The sequence below is a fragment of the Sturnira hondurensis genome, unplaced genomic scaffold (genome assembly GCF_014824575.4).
Source record: "Sturnira hondurensis isolate 20B ecotype Veracruz unplaced genomic scaffold, ASM1482457v3 Scaffold0001020, whole genome shotgun sequence".
NCBI classification, from domain to species: domain Eukaryota; kingdom Metazoa; phylum Chordata; class Mammalia; order Chiroptera; family Phyllostomidae; genus Sturnira; species Sturnira hondurensis.
This window is the reverse complement of record NW_028073651.1, coordinates 1422705-1436063: the sequence shown is the minus strand read 5'-3', so window position 1 is coordinate 1436063 and position 13359 is coordinate 1422705. Positions and strand designations below refer to the sequence as shown.

The 13359-nt window shown below is 55.7% G+C and overlaps 1 protein-coding gene across 1 annotated transcript; it reads left to right on the top strand.

Annotated features, from left to right (window-relative positions):
* Positions 1-2233: 2233 nt before the first annotated feature.
* Positions 2234-4799, top strand: CCDC8 (coiled-coil domain containing 8 subunit of 3M complex). The gene is given in 8 exon segments (XM_037059782.1): positions 2234-2327; positions 2984-3465; positions 3467-3829; positions 3831-3968; positions 3970-4089; positions 4092-4224; positions 4227-4397; positions 4400-4799. Coding segments are annotated over 8 exon segments (1539 nt in total). The 3' UTR covers positions 4438-4799.
* The last annotated feature ends 8560 nt before the right edge of the window (positions 4800-13359 follow it).

Below are 13359 nucleotides of genomic sequence, written 5' to 3'. Positions count from 1 at the left end.
AAGCGGGCGGCGCCAGGGGAACCCTTGACGGGGGTGGACGCACTGGGCCTTCGAGGCCCGTCTCTCGCGCGCGGCCTTTGGGAAGGGATCGTGGCATCCTGGACTGGGAATCTAACCAGAGTCTTTGGTTCTCAGGCTGGTACTCAGTCCACTGAGCCGCACCAGCCAGGGCTCAGATTTGGATTTTTTCGCCATTATTTCTCCGAGGCGGGTTTATCTTAGGGCCTCTACGAAGCAGTTACTCAGGGATGATGACTTAGGGCATCAGACCTTAGGAAGGGATGAGGAGCAGAGGAGAGGCGCTGCCTGGCCCTCACCCCGGGCCGGGGTCTCACCCTCTCAGTTACCTCTGGTCTCCGCGTTGCCTTGGAGACCACTGGGAGGCGGGGCAAGAAACCGAGCGGGAGGGGCGCCATCGGGATGTCAGGGGAGAGCCAGCCGTGGAGGCCTGGATGGAGCTGGTGAGGAGGAGGAAGAGACAATCCAGCGAAGGCTAACGACCCAGCTGTGCAACAGGGAAAGCGACCGGAATGAGTCAACAACCGTGCAAAGGCGGAGACTCTAACCTTCCCCCAACCCCCAGGCCTCTTTCTTTCTTCTTTCTCTGCTGTCTCTTCCCTTCCTTTGATCTCTTCAGGAGTCAATAAAATCGCATGTATTGAGTTAAATAAAATTACACGCGTTCATTTGATTTCGTGTATTAAAGCCACTATTTTACAGCTGCTTTTTTTTTTTTTTTGCGGCTGCTGTTGGAATTTCACTATAATTGGTTTCCTTTGTAATCTCATAGATGCAGTCTCTATGCGCTGAGACATTTCATCTTGGAAAGGGTTGGTGGCCTGGAAAGGGTTAAGGATTCTGGGCGGTGGAACTGGGAGGGCAGAGGGAGATTGTCAGAGGAGGGGAGAGCTGAGCGTTCTGGGTGGCTCAAACAGCCAGTGCAAAGGCCCTGAGGTTGGGGGCCGAGCCTAGCGTGTTGGCGGAAACAGCAAAGAGCAGGCAGGGGTGGCGGAGTGGAGTGAGCAGAGGAAGGGAGAGGGGGGTGGGGGAGCCCTAACCGGGCTTCGTGAGGACTTCGATTACAACGAAGATTTTAAAAGGACCGGAGACAGATCTGACTTCAAAGGTCGCTCCGGCTGCTGGGGTGGGGATGGACTGCAGGCAGCGAACGCCGAAGAGGCGTTTCCGGGGATGCGGGCAGCGGAGGAGGATCCGCTGCGTCTTCTGAGCCTGCCGGGCTGGTGACCCCAGAGCTCATCTTCACTTTAAGCTGCGCGACGTCGGGCCAGCCTCAGTTCCCCCATGTGTGAGATGGCAGCCCTGAGGTCTCAGAACAGGCCCACTCAGCACACCGCAAAGTGTCTGGTTTCGAGAGAACCCTCCGCACAAGTTTGCTGTCAGTATTACTAACGCCGCCGCGGCTGCGGCTCTGCTTGCAGTTGCGGAGGGCCCCCAGCGTTGCCAGGGAGACGCGTCAACGCGGCTGCCCCAGCGTTGCCTGGGAGACTGCAAATCCTGGCCCCCCGCGTCTCAGGCAGCCGGACCCACTAGGTGTGTGGCGGAATCTGAGGACCTTGGGTTTCATTAATTTCCTAATTAACATTTTGGATTGCTGAAACTCGAAGCAATCCAAAAGGACAGGGAGTAAAAGTGCCTGTCGCTGCCCCCTCCGTGGGGCCTCAGGCCCCTCCGCAGAAATAGCCATGGTTGGCGGGGGTTGTAGGCGTCCCCCCCCTCTCTCTCACACACACACACACACCCCAGATTTGTATTCAGACCATCATTCCCTGGCCCTGTGACGTTGAGCAAGTGATTTATTTCTTTCGCTATAAAATGGGAATGATCGTCATATTATGTTTAACGTTATGGCGAGGACTTCACAGAAAGCGCTTAAGGGAGTGTCTCGTCATTAGGCTCCATAAAACTTGAGTATCTTTTTTTTTAAGTAGCTGCGCAGTGTTTCACTGTGAGAGCAGATCCTAAAATTCAGTCAGCCTCTACTAATGAACAATTAGGGTCATTTATTCACTTCATTCAAAAAATATTTATTGAGCACTTACTGCGAGCCAAGCCCGCGCTAGGGGCTGGTGCAGTAGGACCCCTGGTACCGCCTTCTCCACCCACACGTCTGGGACCAGAAGTCGTGTCAATTGAAAATGGTCATACGCAGTGTCAGTGGCTCTCAGGGGGCGGTCCCACTAGCACCCCCACCTCCCGGGCTTGGCCGTTTAGGATGGCAGGTTTGGAAACGGCGCCTTTCTCGGGGAAGGTGCTGACGTGGCCCGCTCGAGGCTTTGGGCGCAGCCACACCCCTGTGCAGGAGGGGAGTGAGGGTGCCCCAAAGAGAGTGGACACCCCCCCTGTCAGTTTTCCCGTGTTGGGGGATGTAAGATGAGAAGGGGGAGGTGGGCCTGGTCCTGGGGGAGGGTGAGGAGGAACTTCCTTCCCCGGAGCTCCGAGGCACAGCAGCGCGCGGGAGGCGGGAGGCGGGTCCAGGTCAGCCCGGACCGGGGTGGCAGCCTGCCGAGGGGCGGGGGACCCTCCCGGGAGGGCTGGGTTGCTTCCTCCAAGCGCTTCGGCCTATCGAATAGCCACGGCTGGGCCGTCTTTGTCTGCGAAGTCCTCTCCCAAGTTCCAGGCGCGCCCCTGGTGCCCGGGGAAGGAGGAATCGCGGGGAGCCCATGCACCCCAACTTGGGGCGGACACCCCACGTTTTCAGCTTGCAGTGGGCTTTCAACTCCAGGATGACCTCACCCAGGCTCACGTACGCATCCCGAAAATGGATTCCCACCAGTCGTTGGGGGGAGCCGGCCTTGGTCCAGACGGAAACTTGTTGCAGGAGGAGAAATGAAAAGTGTTGGCTCATCCCTGCTGGAGAGGTGAGACTTGCCAATCGCACTGCTGGGGAGCCCCACTCCCCGCGACTCCCACCCCCGTACTAGGGGCTTCTTGCAGTCTGGGCTCGTCGGCCTTCCCACCCCAGATCTCACCCTGGACAGCTTAAAGACCCTCGAGAAAAGCCACGTGGGGGGCTGGTTCCCCTGGGACCTCCTCCGGTCCCCCGACTGCCTGACCCTCTGTGGCGGCCCCGACAAAGATGTGGATCCGGACGCCCTCGTGGAAGCCTTGAAGCCCGCGGTGACCTTTAAGAAGATCGGCGAGGTGTTCGGCAGGGAGGGGACTCCACCGTGGGGATGTTGCAGATCGTGGAGGGTGCAGGCTGACTATGTGCTTATCCCTCGCGAGGTTAGGCCAGCGGGGGGCGTCTGGAGGGTCATCTCCAAGACTGCCACCAGGGAGGCGGAATTTCGCCAGCGGCTGACCCGGTTTCTGGAGGAAGAAGGCCGCACCCTGGAGGATGTTGCCCGCCTCATTGGGAAGCGCACTCCGCGCCTACCCCAGCATCCCCCCAAAAGCCCGGAGGAGCCCCGACTGAGGAGGAGAGTCCAGCAGATGGCGATCCCTCTCCTCCCAGCTGGTCGTGGGTACCTATGACAGCAGCAACGCCAGCAACCGCGAGCTCAGCGACTTTGAGACCTCCAGAGAGGAGGGTGACAAGGGCCACAGAGGCGCCGGGCGTGGCAGGAAGGCGCACAAAATGCCCGTCGATTACCTGGGCAGCGAATTCCTGGGGAGCCACGTGGAGAGCGAGGATGAGGAGCACCTGGTGGGGGCCTTCCTCCGGCTCAGGGAGAAGCAGCCCAGCGCACCGCCTGCGGGCCTCCGCCACGTGAACGTGCTGGTGCCCACGTTTGAAGACAACCCGCCCCCCGCCCCGCCCCCCGCGCCGTCCAAAGCGAACAGGGGGCGAGAGTATGTCAGTCAGCAAGGTGTCTCGAGGAAAGCTGAATCGGAGGGTGAAGGGTTGGGCGCCCAGGTCCAGCCCCAGAGTGAGTGAGGCCCAGCCGGACTCTGCCAGGGTGGAGAGGGAGGGGGTGCCAGGTAGCGCCAATCAGCGGGGTAACGCGGGGGAACGCAGGAGATGGACTGGTGGTGCCTGAGCCCCCCACAAGGCGATGGAGGCCCAAGGTCAACTGGGCCTCGTTTAGGCTGTGCCTGAGAGAGGAAGCAGCAACCACAGCGGGGGGAGGGGGGAGGCTGCCAGCGATCCGAGGGTGGAGGCCATGGCTGACCAGGGGGCAGATGTGCGTAATCAGAGGGTGGAGGCTGTAGCTAATCAGAGGGCAGAGGCCAGCGCTGACCGGAGGGCAGAAGCTGCACAACATCGGGGGCAGAGGCCCCAGCTGTCCGGGACGTTGAAGCCTTAGCTGCCCCCGGGAGGGGGGGCAGGAGCAGCCCCAGGAGCTGGGCCCGGAAACAGGTGAAGACGGTGAGGTTCCGGGCCTCTGGGCGCTCAGCCCGGAGCCTCCACGTGCGGAGGGCTGAGGCCAGAGCAGACAGCAGTGGGGAGAGCAAGAACAAGAGGACCTACTGTGAGGAGAGGGCATGGGAGCCCCAGAGTGCCACCTACCGCCTCATGGGCCACTCAGGGCGCGTCCCCCCTTCTGCCCAGGGACACAGATGCTCTTTCTGCCCCCACGTGAAAGTGGAGTAGAGGGCCGGGCAGCGCCCCGCACATCTCCACCGAACACCCCTCTTTCTTTTCTTGTTAAACGTTTCTTTCATGCATTGATTTTTAAAAATACAGACTCTTTGTAGTAACCCAAGGAATGTAAAGAAAGAAACCCTGTACAACAGGGTTGCACTCATTTCAGGTGCTCAGATTGAAACCGGGAGCAGGGCCGGAGCGGGGTGGTGGTGGTGGGAATCCCCCTTTCTCCTGCACATGGACGGCCTCCTGGAACTTACAACATGTAAATAAAAATATTTACAAACTTTCTTCTTGGCTTTGGACTTGGCAGCTGAAGAACGCTCCAGGGCGATTTTGTCACGCGCTTGTGTCCCCTCCACCTTCCATGAGGGTGACCTCTGTTTATGTCACTTCGACTGCCATGCCCACACTGCTGGGTCCCTCGGGCTCCATGAGTCCAGCACCTGCAGCGCGTACGCCCCCCACACCTGACAAGGCACAGAAGACCCATCCGGGAAATGTGCCCGCGTGCAGGTGCTGGGCCCTTCGTGCCAGAGCTGTGGGTTTGCCAGCACTGGCCGGGCGGCCCAGGAATCTGCTCTGATCGCCCTCCACGAACATCTGGGGCAGCCTGACCGCTGGGCAAATCATTGCTACGGAAACGGGGCAGGAGAGAGCGCTGCAGGGAGTAAGTAGTGTGGAGTGTGCTGTGATTACTGCTGGGAGAGACTGGGTGGCGGGGGGACATCTCTCTGTATTGTGTGTCCCCTCCCACCTCTCACCAGAGAAAAGTAGACAGCGAGGACCACACCCCAGCTTTGCTGAAAGCAGAAGAAATGGAAATTCACAGAAGAAGGTATCTGAAGGCCAGCTCTGTCCTCTTGACTGTGGTGGCTGCCTGGCCTGAGTTTCTTGGTTATTCCCCTTGGAACTAAAGCATGATGTGGCCTCTCTCACCCCTTCCCCTTGAAGTGGTCACGTGAATGCCGCTTACCGTTAAGCTGGGAACCCCTTTGTACGGGGTGTAGTTCACAGCCCGGCAAGAAGGAGCTCCCACTGGGCTTTCAGCTCCACTTGGAGGGATGCGGGGGACAGGACAGAGCAGTGGAATAATTAAACTGGGTGGAGCTGTCTCTGACGTGGCCAGTGAGGACTCTGGGAGCCAGATTGGTGGTGGCAGTGGGGGTGGGCTTGGCCACTGCCCATTTTGGGGAACCCCTAAAGGGGTCAGGGGAGGGGTCTGGCCTGTTGGGGATGCTGAAAGGTGAAAAGAGCTGGGAGCAGAGATGGTGAGAAGCACCCAGAGAGGCTGAGAGAGGCTAGGGAAATCTTACCGCCCCCCTATTGATTCTCCGTTTGTCCCTCCTGTCCCGGACATCCCCAACATGAGCATCTAGCCAGGCCTTGCAGGTGGAAGGACCCTTGAGGAGCCTGAGATGGTAGTGGGGCTTTCAGTGTTATTTTCAACCCAAGGGGTTTCCAATGGTGCCAGTGGAGGCTCAGCCCCCAAACGTAGGTGCCTCCTGGGGTGGTTTCAAACGTGCTGGGATTTTCAGGGAGGAAGTCCGCAGAAAACGCCCCTTTACCCACGACTAGGGTAGAGGCCGCACCAGCTGCGGTGCCCACGGTGCCCACCAGAGGGCGCGCCAGGAGCTTTCGTCTCCAAACCCGCCTTTCACTGTGACCGAAGAGAAAACAATGGAACTCGGACACAGAAACGCCATCGCGCCACAGGCAGGGACTTTCTGGATCCCCCTTCCCAGGACCCATGATGGAGTGACTGGAAGAGAGGAAACTGTTAGGGGGACGGGGCAAGGAGGGACTTGGAGTCAGGCTGCCCATCTCACCTCTAGCACTGACCCGTGCAAGCTCTGTGACCTCAGGCGGGTTACTTAAATTCTCTGTGCCTCCAGGTACTCATCTGAAAGAGCAAGCATCATAGAGGTTTCCTCCTAGGGTGGCCGAGAGGATTGAAGAAGACCTGATGTGTTGGAGCTCAAATCAGCCCCAACAGATGCCATCTCGTCTTCTTCTTGTTATATTAATATTTCGAGGAGACGTCTCAGCCCGCATTGGGACTCCTAGGGAAAGGGTCTCCAATCCCGGGTGCTGCGTGGAATGACCCTCCCGCCGGGCCGGAGCGTCCCCGCACCTGCCTCGCTGGGCACGCATCGGGGTCCGGTTTGCCAAGCCCCCGAGGTCCGTCCGGTCCGTCAGTCATTCAACAGCTGGAAATAGCAGCTACTGTGTGCGGGCACCGGGCACCCTCACTTCTGTCTATGGATGAATGAATGAATGAATGAATGAATATTTTTTTAAAAAGGGCCAAGATGGTCAATTTTGTTATGTGTATTTCAATAAAAATAAAAATAAAAAATCAACCTGAGCGCTTCAAACAGTCCTTGGATATGGTAGGAACTATACAAAAATATTGTTATTTTTGTAATTAGTGTTGAAACTCACCTCCCCACTTCAGAGCTGAGTCAGTCTGAGCAGGTTACTAAGCCCCGTGCACCTGAGCACTGGGGAAGCGCCCTCCAACCGCGCGTCTCCAACCAGTGGTCCTGGAGCGCCCCCTGGTGGGCACCGCGTGCTCTGCGACTCGCGTGGGCCGACGCCACTGCAGTGATCACTGCTTGCTGCAGGCAGGGGTTGCTTTCCGTTCCCGGGGCCCTGGTTCCTCCCTCCGACTATTGTAAGACCTGGTCACACACGAGGGAGTCGGGCGGCACCCTCGTCACGCCTGAGCGCGCCAAGAGGCCAGGACAGGGTCAGCCTCAGGGGGTGTTGCGTATGCGGGGTTGGGGAGGTTAGGTCCTGGCGCGGGAGCAGCTCCGCGGCATCGGCCGGAGGGATCCGCTCTGCGCCTCCCGGGGGCATGAGGGCGGTGAGGAGAGAGACCCTGAAGTCGGACAGACCCTGTTCGAACTCTTTTTCTCCTTCTCCCGAACCTCAATTTCCTCATCAGGGAAACGAGGGAGAAAAAACTGCCTTCGTCCTTTTCCCCAGGGTCAGCCCCGAAAAGGCGCCTGGCCTGGCTTCCGTCGGTGGGTGAGAACACGAAACGGCGGAAGGGAGCTGAGCGAGGAAGTGGGGTTGAGATAAACCTACACAGATTTCCTTTAAAATAACAGTTATCCTCTGAGACTATTTCCCATCCAGTCCTGGCTTCCTTTCTTCCCAGGGGTTCTGTTTTTGTGTTTGTTTTCTTTCTTTCTTTCTTTTTTTTTATGCCACAAGAGAAGTTACTGACCTTGCACTTGGAGAGGCCCCAATATGCAGGGATTCTACGGAGGGCAACACCCAAATTTTGGAACCCTGTTCAGGACGTGCAAACTCCCGGTGGCGACTCCTTTCAGGGGCAAGTGCAGGGGTGGTAGCTTTCAGATGTGAAGTAGGCGTACGTCAGCCTGTGTCACAGTCTCGCGAAGACACACTTACTCACGGACACCCAGACACACCACACAATTGTACACCCACCCACCCAGGTACACACACATCTTTGCACACACACACACACCTGCTAAAATCCTCACATATCCACAAACCCCACTCACACACACACCCACACACACACACCCAGCTCCCTCCCACACTCATCTCTGTCGCGCGTGTGTGTGCACATATACGCCCATTCTCCCCCTTCCCGGTTGGTGTCATTTTTTTTTTTCTTGTCACCCTTGGCCTGTTCCAAAGGCCAAGACTTGCTGCGGACATTGGGGAACCAGGACCCTCCTCGGGGCTGAAGGGGTTTAGAGGGGAAGTCCGGTGGGCCAGGCTCTGGGCAGGAGTGGGTGTGGCCTCAGGCTGGAGCCCGGCCCATCTTCCCTTAGACTGGGAGTGGCCTGGATCCTTTTCTCTCTGGAAAGCCCCCGGCTTTACTCTGATACCCGCCCCCCTCTAGGCCCCACCCCTGTCCAGGAGTCGCCCCTTCCCATCAAACCTCATATATGCCCCTGCCCCTCCTTAGCTCAGGACTTACCACCGCTCCTCAGTGACTTCAAGACAAAGCCCAGCGTCTCGCCATGGCCCAGGAAGGAGGTGGGGAAAGGTGTGGCGTGTCCTCTGGGCCTCACTCCAGCCTAAATGCCAAGGGTTAGGTCAGGTGCCTCCTCTGGGCTGTCATTCTGTCTCTCCGGCTGAACTGTGAGCCCTGGGAGGGCGGACTCAAAACTGTTCTGTCATAAATGGGTCCCCAACATCACCCAGCACGAAGGGGCTCAAGGAAGTGTGTTGAACAACAGAATGAAATAACCGTCGGTTTAAACTTGGGTCCCTCTTTCCCCTGAGCTGTGTCTCCTTGTGCCCACCAGAGGGCGCTCTGACCCAACAAATATTTAATTCAGGGCCAAGGCCAAGGGCGTCGGGGAAAGGAGTAACAATTATACCAAGTGCTAATTCAGCAATCCTGCCTGCAGGGGTGGCGCTAAGTAATCCACACACCCAATCTCTACATCAACAGCTAGATGAAACCTAACCAAGACGGACGAGGAAAGCCAAGCTCAGTGAGCTTGTTTAATTTTCCGAGGCCACACATCTAAGCTGCTGATAAGCATAGAGGCTCAAAGTCACAGGGCTGGACAATGCTATTAATACACCCACTTCATGCCCCGGCTGGTGTGGCTCCGTGGACTGAGTGCGGGCTGTGAACCAAATGGTGGCCGGTTTGATTCCCAGTCGGAGCACATGCCTGGGTTGCAGGTCCCCAGTAGGGGGCGTGTGAGAGGCAGCCACACCTTGGTGTTTCTCTCCCTCTCTTCTTTCTCCTTCCCTTACCCTCTCTCTAAAAATAAATACATTTTTTAAAAACAAAAAGAAGAGAAAATGTAACCCTGCCCATTGTTTGGGGGGAAAAAAACCCCAACCCACTTTCCAGATGAGAAATTGCCAAGCCCACACAGCTGGGCAGTGGCAGGACAGGAAGTGAACACAGGTTTTCTCAGACTTCAAACCCTGGACTCCACCGCTACCTCACGCAGCCTTCGGCAGCGCCGCTCCTGCCATTCACTCACTCATTCACTCATTCAATGTTTTCCCCATCACTCCATTCATCCATCCAACAGAGCACCCGTCCTCAATGCATACAGTGTGATCAAGGTAAGCTCGGTCCCCCTGACAATGTCAATACCACGAGCAGCTGTTTGGCAGCTGTGTCAAGTTCATGGTCTGTTGGGTCCCAGGACACTGATCTGGCAAATGGGGAAATAAAACAAGTCACGGGGAGAACGTGTCTAGTACCATCATTCGTATCAACCAAGGACGGCCCACCGCCGGTCAGTGACTGGCTAATCGTTTTTGAAAATATATTTTAAAATATTCTCCATTTATATAATAAAAATGTTTGGATGTGGTGGGGAAGGCAGTTTTTAAAAAACACTGTTTTTCGGGGCATGAACACAAAGTAAGTTTGAAGCCTACCATTTGAGGGGACTTGCATTTTCTGTAAATGTTCTTATTGGAAGTGAGACAGAAACTCAGGACTCGACCCTGAAAAGAAAGGAAGTCTCAAAGGGACCCAGCGGAAAAACTTGTTCCGAGGAGACACCTGGGATGATTAAGCCAAGGTCAAGGGGAGTGGAAAAAGGCAGGCTCGACCTTCTGAACAAAGAAACCCCTCGTGTCTCTTGTGTGTCCTTCCAGGTGTGCGCAGGTGTACTCACAAGTGCAGTGAGCCACACCGCACATTCCGCCACACACGACATCACCTTCTGCGCACCCTTCTGTTCCTTGCATTTGCCCCTTGGCAGCGTCTCAGAGCTGATTTCTTATCCAGGTATTTAGAGCTATGTCTTGATCACACGTAACTTTTCTTTCTAAAAAATTTCTCTTTCCCTTCCTCCCTTTTTTTTTTTTTTTTTGCGGGGGGTGGGACAATAACAGCTTTGAGATAATAATTCACATACAATTCTGTGGCTTCAAGTATATCCCCAGACTTGCACATTACCAGGATAAACTTTTTCATATTTTCATGACCGACCCCCCAAAGAAACCCTACACCCATTAGTAGTCAATCCACACCCCCAAAGGCCCTGGCAACCACCAATCTGCTCTCTGGCTCTACGGATCTGTCCATTCAGGACATTTCATAGCAATGAATGAAATCACACAATATATGGCGATTTGTGTCTGGCTTCGTTCACTCAACACGATGTTTTCGAGGTTCATCCACACGGTAGCATGTGGTGGAGCCTCGTTTCCATGGCCAAATCACATGCCATTGTCTGGCTGTACCATTTTGCCTCTTCATTCATCTGTTCATGGTATTTGGGGTTGTTTCAGCTTTTTGACTATTATGAGCAATGCCGAGTACATTCGTGTACTAGATTTTGTGTAGAATTTGTGCAGAATTTCAATTCCCATGTGCCCTGGCTGGGAATTGAACCGGCAACCCTTTGGTTTGTGGCCCGTGCTCAATCCACGGAGCTACACCGGCCAGGGCTCGCAACTTTCCTCCACAGACAGCTGGAAACTGACAGATGCAGCAGAGCGAAGGCGGCTTGGTTTAGAGGTTCCTGTTCATTCCATTCACCCAGACATCCACAGCCTCTCATTACTGCTCATTACTGCGACATCTCTCATCAAACTGTTTCATTTTATGACTCCCAGGCCATTATTTTAAGGTTTTGTGCAGAGAACATAATAAAGTGCCTGCTGACTGAAGCCAGAGGATCACAGGCCGGAGTCTCCTCGGGGCTGACGGAGCGCGGGTGCAGAGCGCGACCCTCCACAGGAATTCGAGCCTGTGCTCCGCCGAGGACTTCAAGTGCCGCGCCCAGGGGGGAAGGGGACCAACTTACCAGGAGCCGAGCGAGCGAGCGAGCGAACGAGCACCAGCTCCCGGCCAGACACCCGAGCAAGTCAGAGCAGATGGTCGGTTGCTTCCATCTCCAAACACTTACATGTATTTGAATTTCTACAGTTATTTCAGGCCCGTGGTGCTGGGCCACTCTTGTCACCTCTAATTTTTTACCTTCATTAGTTTCTCCAGCTAGCGTGTACTATTTCTTCATGTTCAGTTTGATTGCATTTTTAGTTTTATAGATTCCACATATTCCCCTCTCCCATGTTCAATACTTATATGCAAATGCACGTTATACCCAGAGCAGTTATTTTGAAACCTAAAAATAAAATAATCTACAAAGATATGTAAGACCCCCATTCTTTAATTTAGCTTTTTTTAAAAAATCCTCGCCCAAGGACATCTTTTTTCCATTTACTTCTTTACAGAGAGCGGGAAAGAGCGATGTGAGGGAGGGTTGGCTGCCTTCGGAGGCACCCAGACTGGGGGTCTGCACTCACCCAGAGTGGGGGTCGCACTCACATGCGCCCAGTGCAGGGAGGAACTCGAAATCTAGGCACGTGCCCCGACAGGGAATTGAACCCACAACCCCTCGGTTATGGGATGGCGTTCCAATCACTGAGCCACACCAGCCAGGGCTTGGATTCAGTTTTAATTGGGGTGAAGGGTTTGTGGCAGGTGAGGCCAGGCTGTCCCCGAAGGCTCTGAGGATCCTGGGGCCATGCGTTTGCCTAGAACAGGGGGTGGGCATCCCCAACCCTCCGTATGGAAAAGAAACCAGGGTGCAGAGGCCGAGCCCCACCTGGGGCAAAGGTGGGGAAGACGGGAGGGGGGAGGGGGGAGGGATGAGGGAGAGGCCAGGACAAGGCTGGGACCATGCATGCCCTGGGCGTCGGAGAGGACAGGGCAGGCGCCCCTGAGATGGGGCAGGAGAGGAAGCTGGAAATGACAGGACAGTTGGGTCAGTTTTAGACACAGTGAAGGTTTCCTATATTCCTAAATATAGTAATAGATTTCTTATTTTTGGTTCCAAAAGTAGCACATGCTCATTGAATGTGAATAAGTATATATCATAAAAAATTAAAATAAGCTAAGATTCTTTGGTCAGAAATAACTCCCATTGTTATTTGCTTGCATCCTTACATATCCACACCCTAACCCAACCCCTGGGACCTGGGACTGAGACCTCCTTTGGGAAAAAGACTTGCAAACACAATTAAGGATCTCAGATGCGGTCACCCAGGAAATTCAACTGGGCTCCAAATCCAATGCCCAGTGTCATTATGGAAGACGGAGAGGACAGAGAAAGCAGGCCATGTATAGCAGGAGGAGGAGGCTGGAGCTGAGGAATGCCAAGAGCTGGGAGAAACTGGAAACAGCAAGAATCCCCGCCCCCCACCTCCCCTCCCAGGGCCCCTGGTCGGAGACTTCCTGCCTTGAGAGTTATTCAAGCCACCCAGGTTGTGGGGTTTGTCCCAGTGACCCCAGGGGACTAACATGAATGTGGGCCTGGATCTGGGTCTGGAGTCGGCTGTCCCAGCAGGCAGGGGCACAGACGAGGGCACAGCTGTGGGTGTGGCTGCAGCTGCCCGTGCAGATGTGGACGTGGGCATATGGATGTAGTCACTGCCGTGGCTACAGACACAGGCAGAGACAACAGAGACTGTGAGGAAACCGTGATGAGGATGGAGCCAGCTTGGCTAATGCCACCGCAGGTCCCTGCGCGTGTGGGCCCGGGGATGCCCGAAGGGCAGCAGCAAAGGACAGCCACAGCGCCGGGTGCCTGGGAACACTGCGGCTTCCCCCACAGCTCAACTCCCTCCGCCGGTCTGAAGGGCACAGCACTTCCTCACGGGAAAGGAACGAGGCTGGCCCACCCGGACTTCGGCCTCTTTCCCCTAGGAGACTCCAAACCCATGCACAGCCCCCAGGGCCGCCTTGCTTTGGAGAAAGAGGGGCTTCCCTGATCGCCAACATGGAATTAGGGCTGAGGTCGCTTCATTTCTGCCAGGGGAGGTGGGGCCGGGCG